General features: G+C 37.6%; 2 protein-coding genes and 1 non-coding gene across 3 annotated transcripts; 2 read left to right on the top strand and 1 right to left on the bottom strand.

Moving 5' to 3' along the window:
- Positions 1-2,318: 2,318 nt before the first annotated feature.
- Positions 2,319-2,425, bottom strand: LOC130497941 (small nucleolar RNA R71). The gene has a single exon (XR_008936983.1). It is a non-coding gene; the product is annotated as a small nucleolar RNA R71 (small nucleolar RNA).
- Positions 2,426-12,001: 9,576 nt separating this feature from the next.
- Positions 12,002-13,493, top strand: LOC108837600 (E3 ubiquitin-protein ligase SIRP1). Its single transcript, XM_018610631.2, has 2 exons — positions 12,002-12,165; positions 12,491-13,493. Exon 2 carries the CDS (start codon positions 12,511-12,513, stop codon positions 13,291-13,293), a length of 783 nt encoding a protein of 260 aa, XP_018466133.1. The 5' UTR covers positions 12,002-12,165; positions 12,491-12,510; the 3' UTR covers positions 13,294-13,493.
- A 361-nt stretch (positions 13,494-13,854) lies between these two features.
- LOC108853608 (uncharacterized) lies at positions 13,855-16,013 on the top strand. Its single transcript, XM_056986878.1, has 6 exons — positions 13,855-14,163; positions 14,444-14,717; positions 14,792-14,882; positions 15,280-15,404; positions 15,495-15,576; positions 15,645-16,013. Exons 1-6 carry the CDS (start codon positions 13,912-13,914, stop codon positions 15,853-15,855), a joined length of 1,035 nt encoding a protein of 344 aa, XP_056842858.1. The 5' UTR covers positions 13,855-13,911; the 3' UTR covers positions 15,856-16,013.
- The last annotated feature ends 601 nt before the right edge of the window (positions 16,014-16,614 follow it).

Raw genomic sequence — 16,614 nt, 5'->3', positions numbered from 1 at the left:
TTACATAAATTTGAAAATAATATTGTTCATTAACTATTTAAAGCTATGTTTATTAATTACTAGGGTCGGCCCGCCCTACGGGCGGAATATTCTTTATTTGTGATATATGTTATTATTATTTTTTTATGATTTTGGGTTTGTGTTTTAGATTTGCATTTGTAAGAGAAATGTATGATAATGATTTTTGTATTTGATATCTTGCATATTTGCATTGTTTTAGCTATTCATTCATAAGCATTTGCATCATATAGATTAGGATTTAGGCATGTTTAGGTTGCATTTGGCATACATATGTCTCTATCAGGTATTGGAACACCACATGGAGTTCTTGGAGACATTTGGAAGCAATGTGATCAAAAAGGAGGTGAAAGATGAGCATGGATGGAGGCCTTAGAGAAATCTTCTTTTGCTAAGATTTTGTGGAGACACAGGAAATTGAGTTAGCTTTCTAATGGAAGTGGTTTCAAGTCATTTGGAGATGTAATGGAGAAGTTACGATCAATTTACTAGAGGCATATCCATCCTGGTCGAGAACCGCAGAGTGACCTTCCGGAGCGACCCCCTAAGGTAGCTCCCAACCAGAGCGACCAACCAGAGCGACCCACCTAAGTAGCTCGCGTTTTCATCGCCCGGAGACACAAAAAAGGAGGCTGGAGCGACCTCTCAGAGCGACCCCCCAAGGTCGCTCCAGCCCCTTTTGCTACACGATTTTATGATTTTTCAAGGACCTTTTTGCAATTTGTTATGCACGTTTTTACTCTGAAAAACCTAATGTTTAAGGATGTGGTAGCCACCTTTTGGCAGATAATCTTTTATCTATTGAAGAACACAAAACTCTCTCAAGAAAGTTCTCTTTTGATTTGATTGTTCTTGTGTTCTTGTGATTTTCTTTTCTAGTTCTCTATATGATTCATCTGAAATCCACCATGGGTTTAAGAGGAATCATGGAGATTAGTGAGTAATCACCTTTTGGATTCATGGGTTAGGGTGATTAAGGGTGATTAGGCTAGTTCTAGGATGTTTTAGGTATAGATCATACTTGTTCCTTGCATAGTAGAGTGATCTTAATGCATCATTTGAGTAGGCCACTCAAAGGGTGATCTCTAGGCATTTCTCACCCGACAGGTGTTTGATGAAATGCCTGAGTCAACTCTCCTAGGCTTTTAGTGTACTTTGCCAAAGAGATTTGTTGTTAAAGATGCTAAGATAGCTAATAGACTTGTTAGTAATGATTGCTTGCATGTTATTCAACCAAAGACATTTGATGTTTGAGACATGTTAGCAAATGAGCATTCATCTAGACATAGAGCTTGCTTAGAATTGTGTCTAGGCTTAAGGTTGATAGTTTGATTTATCATTTATATTCCTTAGTTCGAAACCTGATCACCCAAGGTCTAAATCCCTATACCCATGAGTTCTCTTTTCCAATAGCTTAAAAATATCATTTTTATTGCTTTGCATTAGCTTTAATCATTAGTTTAGAAATCATCAAATCACTGGCTGCACTTAGATTAGGCAAATACTTGCATTCTCACTGCTTTGAGTCCCTCAGAACTGGTTCGACAAATTACTACCACTATACTATCATTTGACTTAGGAGCCTCAAAACTCCTAACATCAAATTGGCGCCGTTGCCAAATTCTGAGTTTGATTTGAACATTGAGATTTAGTCATTTGCTTGAGACTAAGTCATTTTTATTTTTGTAAGTTACTGATTCTCTTCTTCACTCTTTGTGATTTTCAGGTGTATGAACTTGAGGAGCAAGGGTACATCAAACCTTGTTCCAAGAGCCGCAGACATCAGAGCTTTAGAGAGAGAGTGTGCTAGAAAAAGAAGAGAAGAAGAGCAACAAGCTTTACTGCAGACACAAGAAGCTGAGATGGCTGATCCACAAAATCCTCTGAACCCCAATGGAGTAAACAATGCTCTACAAGGGCCCCAACAGCGACCAGCTCGCCCCATTGGCACTTATGACTGCCCCAACACCCATGGTCCTAGACTTGGAATCCGAGCACCAGCTGTGGCTGCTAACAACTTTGAGATCAAGTCAGGACTGCTAAACTGCATAGAGAACAACAAGTATCATGGTCTGGCTGTGGAGGACCCATTTGATCACTTGGATAAGTTTGACAGCTACTGTGGTATGTCAAAGAATAATGGTGTGTCCGAGGATGTCTTAAAGCTCAAGCTATTCCCTTTCTCTTTGGGGGATAAAGCACGTCAATGGGAGAAGTCTCTACCAAGTGACTCCATCACCACTTGGGAAGACTGCAAAAGAGCATTCTTGGAGAAGTTCTTCTCTACCTCAAGAACTGCTAAGTTGAGGAACGAGATCTCCAGCTTCCAACAAAAGAACTTGGAAGGATTCAGTGAAGCTTGGGAGAGATTCAATGGTTACCAAGCTCAGTGCCCACACCATGGATTCTCTAAGGAGAGCTTGCTGAGCACATTCTACAGAGGTGCTCTTCCTAAGTACAGAGCCAGACTGGATACAGCTAGCAATGGGTTCTTTTTGGGGAGAACTGAGGAAGAGGCAGAGGCTCTGGTTGACAACATGGTTAAGAGTGATGCAGTCTACAGTGGAGACCATGACAGAAGCAGCAGAGGTGAGGACAATCAAACAAGGAATGAGATAAAGGCTCTTCAGGAGAAGATTGACAAACTCATTGCTGATAAGGCCACACAAGCGCAGGTGTACTTTGTTGGCAACCCAAGCCAGGAGATACCTCCTACTGTCAATGAGGTTGAGGGTTTGGAAGGGCAAGAAGAATTATGTTTCATCAACAGTAATGGTAGCTGGTACAAGAAGGAACCCAACTTTCAGTACAACAACTACCAACAGAAGCCCTATTCAAACAACCAGCAGAGCAACTATCAGCCTCAGCAAAACTCCTCTCCTAGCTCCTCTGCCCCTCAACAGAGCAGCACTGATGCCTTACTGAAACAGATCTTGGAGTCTCAGACTAGAAGTGAGAAGCATGTGGGCTATGAGCTGAAGAACCTTCACTCCAAGATTGATGGGAGCTACAATGAGCTCAACAACAAATTCTCCCACCTTGCTTCTTCTGTCAAGAATTTGGAGAATCAGTTTGCTTCCATGAGCTCCCACCAGAACCGCCAGCAAGGATCTCTACCTGGAAAGTCAGATCAAAACCCCAAGGAAGCAAAAGCTGTCACACTTAGGAGTGGTAAGCAGTTGACTCCTCTAACCCTCACCAAGGATGCTGAGAAACAAGGTGAGGAGGTGGCCATCAACCTAGATGATGAAGTGGTCATTGTTGATGAGAAGACAGATGCTGAGATCTTGGAGAAGATTGTAAAAGCCAAGGGTAAAGGAAAGGTTGGAGAAGAGAAGAAAACAATAAAAGATGGTGAATCTGCTGCTCCAGCTAGTGAGAGCTCTCCTGTCCCCCCTCCCTATGAACCAAAGCTTCCATTCCCTGGTAGATTCAAGAAGCAGCTGCTACAGAAGTACAAGGCTTTGTTTGAGAAGCAGATGAGTGAAGCTCAGGTTACAATGCCCATCATTGATGCTTTCATGCTGATTCCTCAATACAGCAAACTCCTGAAAGATGTTGTAGCTGCTAAGAAGAAGGAGATGGAGGGAATGATGGTTCTGAGTCATGAGTGCAATGCCATCATTCAGAGGCTACATGCTCCAGAGAAGCTAGAGGATCCAGGATGCTTCACACTCCCTTGTGCTCTTGGACCTATGGTATTTGAGAAATGTCTCTGCGATTTGGGAGCTAGTGTCAGCTTGATGCCTTTGTCTGTGGCAAAGAAGCTTGGTTTCACTCAATACAAGAAGTGTAGACTCTCTCTGGTGTTGGCTGATCGATCAGTGAAGTACCCTGTGGGCATCCTAGAGAACCTCCCTGTGAAGATTGGAAGGTATGAGATACCTACAGATTTTGTGGTGCTTGAAATGGGTGAGGAGGCTCAAGACCCATTGATTCTTGGAAGGCCATTCTTAGCTACAGCAGGAGCTATTGTGAATGTGAAGGAAGGGAAGATTGACCTCCATTTGGGCAAGGAGAACATCCTCCACTTTGACATCAAGGAGAAGATGAGGCACCCCACTGTATGTGGACAAGCCTTCACCATTGAAGAGATGAATCCTCCTCCTGCTGATGATAACTTTGATGAGCTACCACCTGAGGAAGATGGAGTGTCAACTCCACTCTCTGCACCTATTCCAGCCTGATCCAAAGGAGGCAAAGTCAAGCTAGAGACTTAAAACAAGCTCACTTGGGAGGAAGTCCCATGAGTATCCTTGTATATATTGCATTAGTATTTGCATTATCATTCTATTGCATAGAACAATGGGAAAATGAAGTTGTTTGCAGGTGTGGAGCAGAAACTCAGACATCAGAGCGAGGTCATGGAGCGAGAGAGAGAAGTCGCTCCAGCTGGGATCGACTTGCCCACAGCGACCCCCAGAGGTCGCTCGTGTCCTCCGGAGCGAAACTGACCATGGAGCGAGGTGTCCGTAGCGACGTCATAAGGTCGCTCCAGCTGGGAGCGACCTGCCACAGCAACCCTTCCACCTCGCTCCCGTCTCAGGTAACTGGAAACTTCCCTTCTCCCATTTTTTTCTTTGTATTTCACATTTCCATTGGGTACCTCACTCACACAGAGACTGTGTGATTTAAGTGTGGGGGAGGTACCAAGTATTTGATCATGTTTGTTTCCATGATTTTGAGTCTCATGCATTGCATATTACATTCTTATTTGCATAAAAAAAAAAAAATTTTGAAAAACACAAAAAGAATCATTTAGTTGCATTATTTGCATTTGTAGGATTGAGTCTAGAAGCATATAGGTTGCATTCATGCATTAGGGGGATTTCAATCTTGTAAAGAGCTCATGCTAAGTACTGAATTTGTTGACCTTTGTAATCATGACAAGTAGCTTGAGCACTCTTTGGAAAGCTTGTAAACTTCGCGCCTTGAATGCTCCTCTTGAAACTCATTTGACTGTTGATACTCTCTCTTTGAAGCAAGCTCCTGTTTTAATGTCTCTTGCATATGGTCCCTTGTGTGCTAAGTCATGGATATACACACTTGAGTTGTCCTATCTTTTTTACCAATCTTCTTGACAAACTCAAGTGGTACTCCACTCCCAAAACCCATACCTCCTTTTTAAACCATCATTATTTGTTGAGTGAGGCCTCTTTGGAAAGCTTTACATGTGCATAATGTTGAGAGTATTGGGAACGACAATGCTTAGTCTCCATTCTTGCTAGATTAGTCACTCTATTGTCTAGCTATAGGAAGGGGGTGAGTGTTGTGATTGTGATTTGGGAATATGAAAGGTTTGACTCTTTGTGCTTAAATGATTAGTCTTTATGGGATAAGTGGAGAAGTATCTAGCTCTTATTGTGAAAAGTCTTGGCCCCCATATATAAATAAAAAAAAAAAAAAAAAAAAAAGAAAAGAAAAAAAAATAAAAATAAAAAGGGGGCTAGCAAAGTTGTTAGGAGCTGAGATTTGTTTTAAAATTGTGAAAAATCCCTTATTGATTTCAAAAAGAAAGAGTCTGAAGTGAAAAATGTTCTTGGAATCTTTTGGTGAGAGATGTGAGTTGGGTTTGACATTGCGGAATAATTAAATATCTTGTATGTTTGGGAAAGGGTAGAACAATGGAGATTGAGCATTGTATGCATGAGTTGATCCCTTTCTTAGATATATTATGTGTAATGTCAAAGCTACTTTGTTTTGAGAGTAAACCACCTTAAAAGATCATTTTGAACCTCTGATTTCACTTGCATTAAATCTTTTGTCTTACCAAACCAAATGACTTGGACCAGTTGACCATGTGTGAGATGTCTATTGAGTTGCTTCATAAATGTTAGAGAGATGTGGATTTATGGTATGTGGATGCATGATTAATGAGTGTAGAGATCAAAGGAGCTGAGATAGGCTTAGAGAAGTTAGAGATGGATAAAATCTTTGCTCTTGCTATTTGGTATGATTATGCAAGGTTGTTAGGTTGAGAACTAAGAAGAGTTCCTTTTGGTTATGAGTCCCCATCTTCAAACCTTTTCTCCTTGGTTCTTGAAAGTTTACTTGTGGACAAGTAAAGGACTAGTGTGGGGGAGTTGATATCTTGCATATTTGCATTGTTTTAGCTATTCATTCATAAGCATTTGCATCATATAGATTAGGATTTAGGCATGTTTAGGTTGCATTTGGCATACATATGTCTCTATCAGGTATTGGAACACCACATGGAGTTCTTGGAGACATTTGGAAGCAATGTGATCAAAAAGGAGGTGAAAGATGAGCATGGATGGAGGCCTTAGAGAAATCTTCTTTTGCTAAGATTTTGTGGAGACACAGGAAATTGAGTTAGCTTTCTAATGGAAGTGGTTTCAAGTCATTTGGAGATGTAATGGAGAAGTTACGATCAATTTACTAGAGGCATATCCATCCTGTCGAGAACCGCAGAGTGACCTTCCGGAGCGACCCCCTAAGGTAGCTCCCAACCAGAGCGACCAACCAGAGCGACCCACCTAAGTAGCTCGCGTTTTCATCGCCCGGAGACACAAAAAAGGAGGCTGGAGCGACCTCTCAGAGCGACCCCCCAAGGTCGCTCCAGCCCCTTTTGCTACACGATTTTATGATTTTTCAAGGACCTTTTTGCAATTTGTTATGCACGTTTTTACTCTGAAAAACCTAATGTTTAAGGATGTGGTAGCCACCTTTTGGCAGATAATCTTTTATCTATTGAAGAACACAAAACTCTCTCAAGAAAGTTCTCTTTTGATTTGATTGTTCTTGTGTTCTTGTGATTTTCTTTTCTAGTTCTCTATATGATTCATCTGAAATCCACCATGGGTTTAAGAGGAATCATGGAGATTAGTGAGTAATCACCTTTTGGATTCATGGGTTAGGGTGATTAAGGGTGATTAGGCTAGTTCTAGGATGTTTTAGGTATAGATCATACTTGTTCCTTGCATAGTAGAGTGATCTTAATGCATCATTTGAGTAGGCCACTCAAAGGGTGATCTCTAGGCATTTCTCACCCGACAGGTGTTTGATGAAATGCCTGAGTCAACTCTCCTAGGCTTTTAGTGTACTTTGCCAAAGAGATTTGTTGTTAAAGATGCTAAGATAGCTAATAGACTTGTTAGTAATGATTGCTTGCATGTTATTCAACCAAAGACATTTGATGTTTGAGACATGTTAGCAAATGAGCATTCATCTAGACATAGAGCTTGCTTAGAATTGTGTCTAGGCTTAAGGTTGATAGTTTGATTTATCATTTATATTCCTTAGTTCGAAACCTGATCACCCAAGGTCTAAATCCCTATACCCATGAGTTCTCTTTTCCAATAGCTTAAAAATATCATTTTTATTGCTTTGCATTAGCTTTAATCATTAGTTTAGAAATCATCAAATCACTGGCTGCACTTAGATTAGGCAAATACTTGCATTCTCACTGCTTTGAGTCCCTCAGAACTGGTTCGACAAATTACTACCACTATACTATCATTTGACTTAGGAGCCTCAAAACTCCTAACATCAGTATTCCATAAAATTTTAAGTATAGAAAGATTAGTATGATAAGATATATTTAAAACTAAATAGTTGTTTTTAATTAAAGAGTTGTGGCGTTCATATGTTGTGAAGGCTTCGAATGGTTTTCATATTGTTTCCTTTAACAAAAATTTGATCTCATATTCAGATATCTTGTAATATTTTGGGTTCGGAAAGATTGGATTGTGATTAACTTTTATGTTGAAATCATAGTCTTTTTGAATTGTTATTAGAACGGAAGTAGTGATTATTTGAAGATGCATTTCTTATTAAAGAATGAATGTTATATTTAATGCGATAAAGGTAAAGTGTATTTAATTAAAATAAAAAACACTGAAAATGGAAAGTGTTATAACTGAATAGCGGTCGATGAGTGTATGCACTTGTTAGTCACCATAAAAACAACTCCAAGAATTTCATCATTTGTTTATAGCAGTGCCAATCAATGCATTGGTTTTAATAAAATATATAATTTTGTGTAAATTTTCTTCTATATTCGGTTGTAATAAGTGTGATTATGTTAAGAAAATGAGATTTTTGAGTTTCCAAATACCAGAATTTCTTTTTATGTCTTGGGCTAAGATGGGTTTCGTGTGGGTCACTTCAGTAGCTTCACTTACAACCGAATGAATTGTAACATAACTAATCGCATTGAATTGTTGGCTAAAGAGTAATAAATTTCTTTGTCTTTCTTTGTTTCTTTTGTTTGATGTTTTTGGTTATAACTGCTTATATATTCTGAACTAATTGTACTAATATGTTAATAATAAGGCAAAAAGGTAACAAATAACAAATCCAAATGTTAGAAAAAGGGTAGCAAATGTATTATTTTAAATTGAGAAACTGATATTAACATTTATCTGAATTTAAAAACATAATAAACCTTCATTTCAATTGAGAAATATTATTTCATTCTTATGTAGGATACATGAGATGTTTTCTTTCTTGGTTCTAACATAAAATTTTAATTTAGAATAAGCATATGTTGGTCTGAATATAACACATGTTAATTTTATTAGTTACTGAATATCTATTTCTCTGCTTTCATGTTTTATATAGTGTTTTGTAATGCATGTTTTATTAAAGTATAATTTTTTTGTACAAAAGTGAGAACTAATTTTCTGTTTATATATATTGAAAATTTATTTAGAGTATGACGTTGATGGTTAAATGTTTCTTTATTTACACATCCTTTTATCTTTTTTTGGATTGACCCTTTGGTATCAAGATGTGGCAAAAAATTAGCTATGATATGTTAATTGTAGTACTATGGGATTATTACTATTATTAATTCTATTTTTGTAAATACCATGGGATTGTTATTTTCATAATTATATGCTTTTTCTTTTGATTGATAATTAGAGGAATCTTGCTGAGTTATGACTCTTGTTGATTTGCTTTTTATTTCCAAATTAATGCAACAAAAATTAACAAAAGATGAAAAATGTGGTAGAAATCTTGTGAGTTATGAGGGTCTCAGCTTGGAAAACGAATCTCTCAGACTCGTGCTGGAGAAAACTTCAGAAGATGGATTGAGTATGCAATTTTTAACTTCTGTATACTAACATTATTAGTCTTTAATCATATTATTAACTTGTAGTATACTTATACCTCAATTACTACAGCCAGCTAGTTGTTATAGTAGTCAAGCATGTGTTGATTTCTTACCAACATAAGATATAATAGCTTAATAGGCTGTGGGTAACCTTTGAACTACAGATTTTAATCATTAATACAATGTAATAGTATTTCAATGTTCTAATAATAGCGCCATAAACAAAGCGACTTGTCGAAAAATTGTTTTAGGCGTCATCTAGACGACATATAAACTCTAATGTCTAATTATCACCTGTCGATTTTTTGAACAATTTTCTTTTGATTTTCCGTCGTTTTTGTCATAACATTTTTTCTAAATTCATTAGTTGATCAAATGAGTTTTTTAGGGTATACCTATAAAAGATTTTTGCGGACGTCAGGCAAAACTATATATTTTAATTAAATTATATTCATTAGAGATATTTAATAAGTATATTTAATTATAAATAATAAATGATAGAATTTTCTATATATATATATAGTTTAGTTCATTCTATATATATTTAGATTGTTGAGGTATTAATTTTTTGATAATATGTTATATATATATATAGTTTAGTTCATTCTATATATATTTAGGTTGTTGAGGTATTAATTTTTTGAATTTGTTTTCGATACATAACATCAAAATTTACATAACCTGGTTTGCTTAACCAATTGGTTTTGTTAATGAATTAATTAACTTTCGAACCAAAGCATTCTCTGTTTTTTTAAAAAGCTGTAGCGAGCTGGTTTGCTTAACCAATTGGTAATTAACTTGTGAACCAAAATATTTTTTTTAACCGTGTGTCATGTGTGTATGTGTGCCTACAAACCTAATTATTTATAGCTTCTTCTTCTATAGAAATCAACGCCGCCATTGTTATCATCTTCCTCTCCTTTTTTTGATAAGTTCATCTTTTTTGGGAACGCCAACTACGTTGTTCATGGCTTCGTCTTGATCGGAGGAAAGCTTGGTGGTGGTGCTGAGTAATCGAGGGCCACTGTTCAACCTCGCCCTCGATTTCTTCACAGCGGTGGAGAGAGGAGTGCGGAGCTTTGGAGCTCTTCAATGAGGATGAGGACGGAGGGTTTGGAGCGGAGGTTTTTGTTGCTCCGTTAGTTTTTCTTCCTCCAAGATTGATTCTTCCATTTGAGTGATTCAGTTGAGTTTCTTGCGGCAATCACGGAGACGTTTGTTGATGAGTTACATCACTGGTCTTTCACCAGCGTCTGAGGAAGCTGCAATCGAAAGGTTTGGTTTTCTACGGATTTTAATAATTAAGAAGGAAAAATCTATGAATTTGTGGGAATCGAAATTCTCTTATTTATAAGTTTAACATGTGTATTGAATGCGATAAAGTGGGTCGGTGGTGTTAAAAGTAACCTAAATGACGTTAATTGAATGCAGCCTACGGTTACGCCGTCGCGTCTTCATAGCAATTACATGGATTATAGATCGACATCACAGTGGCGAAGTCCCCGAGAGAGATGAAGATGGAAAAGATTCGACTTTTCAAAATACTACTTGGATTTTTGTTTGATGTATTGTTTGGCCCAATTACAATGTGTCTAAGATCAACTATATAGCCCATTTAATTGAAGATACAACGTAGCCCATATGTATTCCTGTTTAAATGAAACGGTGAGTTTTTGTAAACTGGACAGGTGTCACACTGAGAACACTCGAATTTCTGACGTGGACGCTTATGTGTCAGCAGGAGAGAACCAACTCTCTTTTATATATATAGATTTCCAAACACACACATAAATAATAAAATAAGAAAAAAACAATGAATACTATATGTTAGGTTTGTTAATTATTGTTGTTATATTTTTTAGCTAGAATTCTATTTAGGAAATGCACTAATTAAACATAAAAGACAAAGAATCATAGAAAGTAAATTAATTAATAATCTCAGTGGCATGCCATTGTAAATAATTGTGAAAAGTAAGGGGTAATTTATATTGGTACTCCCCTTTTAATAGTCTAGATATATATATACATTTTTTTTTGTAAATTAAAATGTATTATATAATTATTAATAACATTTTAAAACATAAATTTTTATTTATTACGTTGAATAATTATATTTTGTGATTTTTTATCGTCTATTATATCACAGTGTATCATATAAACAAATCTAATATTTATAACTAATTAGACTTATATTATGAAACCATTATACTAATAATATATGAATAAATTATTTTATATTTTATTTATATGTTATATAAATTTATTATGATGTGTGATTTTTTATATTATTATTTATACTAATAAATATTAAAAAAATATTTAATATATTAAACGAAATATATTGGGAAATCTATTTTCGTAAAGATTTGATTAAGAAAATCTATTATTTAAATTAAGAAATATATTAAATGCTTAAATCTATTATTTAAATTGGAAAAAGACAAGTATACTTAAATATATGTTTAATAAATTTTTAGTGACTTTATAATGTAAATAAATGGTGTAATTAAGGGGTATTTCTCGTTTGTACTTCTCTTTTAATAATAGAATTGCTTAATATGTTAATTTGTATATAGTACAGAGAAAGGGATACAATATCAGCAAAGTCGCTGTAGTTTAGTGGTTGGAATCCCACGTTGTGGCCGTGGAGACAGGGGCTCGACTACCTTCAGCCACACTTTTTTTTTCCTATTTTTTTTTTAATTCCGAGGGCTCGAATAAAATAATAACGTGTAGTAAAAAGCCCAATGAATAACAAATGTATTCTTTTCGAAAAGGCCCACGAGCTAAAAAAAAAGAGATAGTTAATTAATGGGATCAGCTGATGTAATTAGTTTAGTAAATTAATAGATGAGTTGATTAGTTAACAGTAGGTAGAGTAGAGACAAATAATAAAAGGTAGAAGGAAGGATCTAGAATCCTCCTCCTCGTCGTTCCCTGTCCTAGTAGTATAAATACAAACCCTAAACTTCATTCACCCATATATTTCTCGTCTGTTTTGTTGTTGAAGAGGACTCTCGACGCAAAGGTTCAAAGAAAGAAAGAAAGAAAGAAAGAAAGAAAGAAAGGTGCTTGCTTTCTCTTGCATTTTGTTGTTTCATTGTTTTGATTGGAGATTACTTGGGGCTTGCTTTAGTGGTAAGAGAGAGATTAGATTCAGGATTCGGAGGAATAATAATAATGATAAAAAAAGCCATCTTTCTGTTTCTTTTCCTTTGGAATAGTTGTTCGAATCCCACATAACATTAATTGGATTTAGTCTGTGAGTTTTGAGAAATGGGTTTTGATCTGATTAGCTCTAGGGTTTTGTCTTTACAACTAGACTGTTTTGGTTTTAAAAAAAAAAAGCTGAGTCCTTTTATCGTTTTTTTTTTTTTGGTGTGGGATTTGAAGGGTAGGAATCATCAGGAGGCATGGAAAACAGGGATGAAGAGGAGGAGGAGAACAATGCTTACAGACCAATGGATACAGTCTTGGCTCCCATCTTCATCCAAATGATGAAAAACTCCGCAAGGAACGGAACCACCACCGACATGGATTCACAGCTTCAAGAGATTCTCAGGAGAAGAGGAAGACGTCCCGTTTCCATTGACCAGCTGCTTCAGGGCATACGTACTGGCTTAACACTTGCCCCTGCTGCTGCTGCTGCTGATGCTGGTAGAGAGAGAGGACGCGTGATCGTCACCAATCCCTACAACCAGATCGTCGCTGTCCCGAGCTCTGCTGTTTCCGACGCTCTGCCTCCTGCTGTTGCTGGTTCTCTCAGCGAGTACTTCATCGGTCCTGAATTTGAAGCCATGCTTGAGCGTTTGACTGAGACTGATCCCAGCAGATACGGAACGCCTCCAGCTCGGAGAGATGCTGTTGAGGCTTTGGCTAGTGTGATAATCCAAGAGCCTGGGCTGCAGTGTTCTGTGTGTTTGGATGATTTTGAGGTTGGAACTTTGGGGAAACAGATGCCGTGTAACCACAGGTTTCATCCTCACTGCTTGCTCCCATGGCTTGAGCTTCATAGCTCATGCCCTGTTTGTAGGTATCAGCTACCTGAAACAAATGGTGTTAGTGGTGGTGGTGGGTCTTCTTCTTCTTCTTCTTCTTCTTCTTCTACAAGCAGCAGCCAGGGATATGAGAACAGCCATGGAAACCGTGATGATGATGATGGTGATAGGAGCATGCTCGATGCCATGGAAGCTTAGCCACCTGTTAATTGTTAATTGCTTGCAATTAGTGAAAATCAGTAGAAACATATTCATCACCATTGCATGTGAATGGTTTTGTTTCTTTTTGACCGACTGCATGCGGCTTGTTTAAAACATGCTCTTCTCAGGGACGATAAATACAATTTAGAGCTGTGTTCCTATCTTTTGTCTATTCAATGAACGCGTTACTATGTCTTGTTTACGCGCTTTGACGAATTTCATTTTTACAGTAGTCATAAAACTATATGAACACTATCAAATTCCAATCTATATAATAATAGGGGAGTATCACTCCCACAAAGTTGCCACGTGGCGTTTTTATGGGCTTTTAACCTGTTTCACTTTGTTTGTTTTCTCCTATGGCCCATCGATCTCTTTTTCACGTGTCGTTTAGGTTTTTTTTTTTTCTCTGATCGCCCTCGATCTCTCTTCCTCTTCCTCATCCTCTTCCGTTCTTCTGCAGTTATGGTGTTCATTAACACTCAACTGGGCACTTCTTCTGACTTCCGTAACGTCTCTCTAATCCTTTTATATAGAGTTTACGAGGTTAGCTTCCAACCCTTTTCTGTTCACTCCTCATAGCATCGTTGTCATCATTTTAATACTCTTGCAAAAATGACTTCACCAGCTGTCTTCGCCGCCGTCTCTGCCGTCGCCCCCGTCTCCGTCGTCCCCGCCGTCTCTGAAGACGCCGCCGTCTCCGCCGTCTCCGCCGCCGCCGCCGTCCCATACACCACTTTCGGCTCACTCCGACTTGGCAGGACCGCCCAGTCTTTGGTCGGTAGACTCATCCGGTTCTGGGATGCTAAGGATATCGATAAGAACGGGGAACTATTGGGAATAACCTTTCTACTACTTGATGAGAAGGTGATGTTCCTCTCTGATTATTATACGATTCAGAAATATGATTTTCATAGCTATGTTCGTTTACTCCGTGTGTTAGGGGAATGAAGGTTTTTAGTGTTGAGGTTGAAAACATTAAGATATAGACTTATGCGTATGTGTATTGGTTAGGTAGATTATGATTCCGTAGAATTGACCTGCTGATTCTGATTTCGTTTCTGAAAACTACTCATTATGACTTCTTGAATTTATTTTTGGTAAAAATTTTGAATGAGAAGCTATTGATAATCTTTTGTACCCACAGGACTCGGTGATACACGGTTTCATCCCCGCTAACCGGGTCAGCCATTACCGGTCATCACTGGTGCCCGGTTCAATTGTCAGATTGGAGTGCTTTGAGGTTGCAAGGGTGTCCCATATGTATAAGGTCACCGAACATCAGTTCGTGATTCGATTCCTTCCTTCAACACGAATGGTCGGAGTCCAAGTGGTTGGTCCTGTGATCAAAACCAACAGATTCATGGTGAGGCGTATTGGCCATCTGCAAGTTCTTGCCAATACTAACTTGGAGCTTCCAGGTTTGTTGTTTTTTTGTACTGCCGCTTTAGTTGTATCATGACAGACTGTTTCTTAAATATTTTAAACTCTGCAGATGTTGTAGGAGAGATCCGATCGGTGCAGGGTTCCGATCTGGAGAACAACGCAGACACGAGCAGGATTCTTGTCCGTCTCCTGATCGAACCGTAAGTCGTTTTGAAGTTTTATATTCTCTCAGGTTGGGAAGCATGCTCTGTTTTAAAAATTTTAATGGTGTTGTGATGTCCATCTGTGAAACTATTGTTCTGTTGTGTTGTCTGAGTTTTGGCTTCATAAATCTTGGTTCCGTTCAGATTATTGTTCTGTTGTGTTGTCTAATTTTTCGCTTCATAAATCTTCGGTGAAGTTTTATATTCTCTCAGGTTGGGAAGCATGTTCTGTTTTAAAAATTTTAATGGTGTTGTGATGTCTATCTGTGAAATTATTGTTCTGTTCTGTTGTCTGAGTTTTGGCTTCATAAATCTTCGGTTCGGTTGAGATTATTGTTCTGTTGTGTTGCCTAAGTTTTAGCTTCATAAATCTTCGGTTCTGTTGCTATTACAGGGCTGTGACCGTTTATGTGTCCTTACGGGATGATGCTGCATCAAGCTTCAGGGGTTTTTTGAAGGTTGCGGATAGGTCCCAGTCTGTTATGTTGGTGACCTCGGTTAGTCCTAAGCTGTTTGGAGGTAAAAAAAAATTATATGATCATCTTGTAATTGATTTAGTTGTGAATGTTTTTTATTCCACACTTTACATGATTTTCTAAAAATAAACAGGGAACCTGTACTTGAATTCCACCCAAGGAACTAGGTTCTTTTTTGACACCGGCCTCCCTGAGATAGCAGAGTTTGTGAGCAGGTAAAGATCAAACTTAATTAATATGATGCAACAACTGTAAGTTAACGGTGTCGACATATTATATGCAGTATCGGAGCTACAGCAGCTCAGGGATACACCTATGTGACTCAGGAGCACCTTGAGAGCTTCCCTCCCCACGTTGAGGAAAACGTCGGACTTGCAGCTTCATCTTCTGGGCCTGCTATGTTGGGAAACAAGATGGATGAGGAGTGTGCTTCAGACACCCCTCCAGGGGAGTCAGATGCTCAGAAGAAGCGCAAGAGTGGTGGCAGTGAGTAATTGGGAAACCTTTTCCCGTTTAGCCCGTCAAAACCTTTATCTATGTTTTTAAGAGAACTTCTACTAGCTTTGTCAAACCCTCTATCTATGCTTTCGTTTTGCCATTTCGTATGCAAGGATTTTTTATTTCTGATTTTAATTATTAATGAATCCTTGACGGGCTTTATTTAATTGCTACTTTACGAATGGTGTACCTTTTTCATGTGATTTATCAGCTGCATATCTATTTGACCATTGCTTATAGATTTAAACCATGACCATAAAAGTGTTTCACGAGGTATCTAGGACATTATTTATGGTATAGAACATAATTAACATTTAATCTCACTTTATTTGTTAACCGTTTCCCGGTTCACACATAATACTAATTTATTTTGAAATCTCACCGGTTTCTATGTAAACCGTTATGGATTAGGGCAAACCGAACTCGGTTTATTTGGTTTAAGTTGGATTACTAGATATTCATGTAACATAAAAAGAAATAATATAACAGAATATTTACTTTCAAATGTAGTCATCGACATGACTGCTTTTATAATATTAATACTAAACCAAGAGATTGCAACAAAAGTTCTCTAGGTTGATAGGTCAGTCCATTTTATTTACATGTATAATCAGTTACATAAACCCAAATTAAATAAAGATATATATTCAGGTTAATCAAGTATTTGAATATGAATATGATTATATAGTCCTATGAATTTCACATAAGCTACACCCTCGAGTCGAATGTCATTATCGGAGAGATAGCTCATTAAC

This window comes from Raphanus sativus, chromosome 1 (assembly GCF_000801105.2).
Source record: "Raphanus sativus cultivar WK10039 chromosome 1, ASM80110v3, whole genome shotgun sequence".
NCBI lineage: Eukaryota > Viridiplantae > Streptophyta > Magnoliopsida > Brassicales > Brassicaceae > Raphanus > Raphanus sativus.
This window is presented reverse-complemented; position numbering and strand designations above follow the sequence as displayed.

Coding starts and splice junctions, on each gene's coding strand:
- LOC108837600 (XM_018610631.2), top strand. CDS start 12,511: ATGGAAAACAGGGATGAAGAGGAGGAGGAGAACAATGCTTACAGACCA.
- LOC108853608 (XM_056986878.1), top strand. CDS start 13,912: ATGACTTCACCAGCTGTCTTCGCCGCCGTCTCTGCCGTCGCCCCCGTC. Junction 14,883..15,279: donor GTCCGTCTCCTGATCGAACC/GTAAGTCGTTTT, acceptor TTGCTATTACAG/GGCTGTGACCGTTTATGTGT. Junction 15,405..15,494: donor TAGTCCTAAGCTGTTTGGAG/GTAAAAAAAAAT, acceptor AAAAATAAACAG/GGAACCTGTACTTGAATTCC.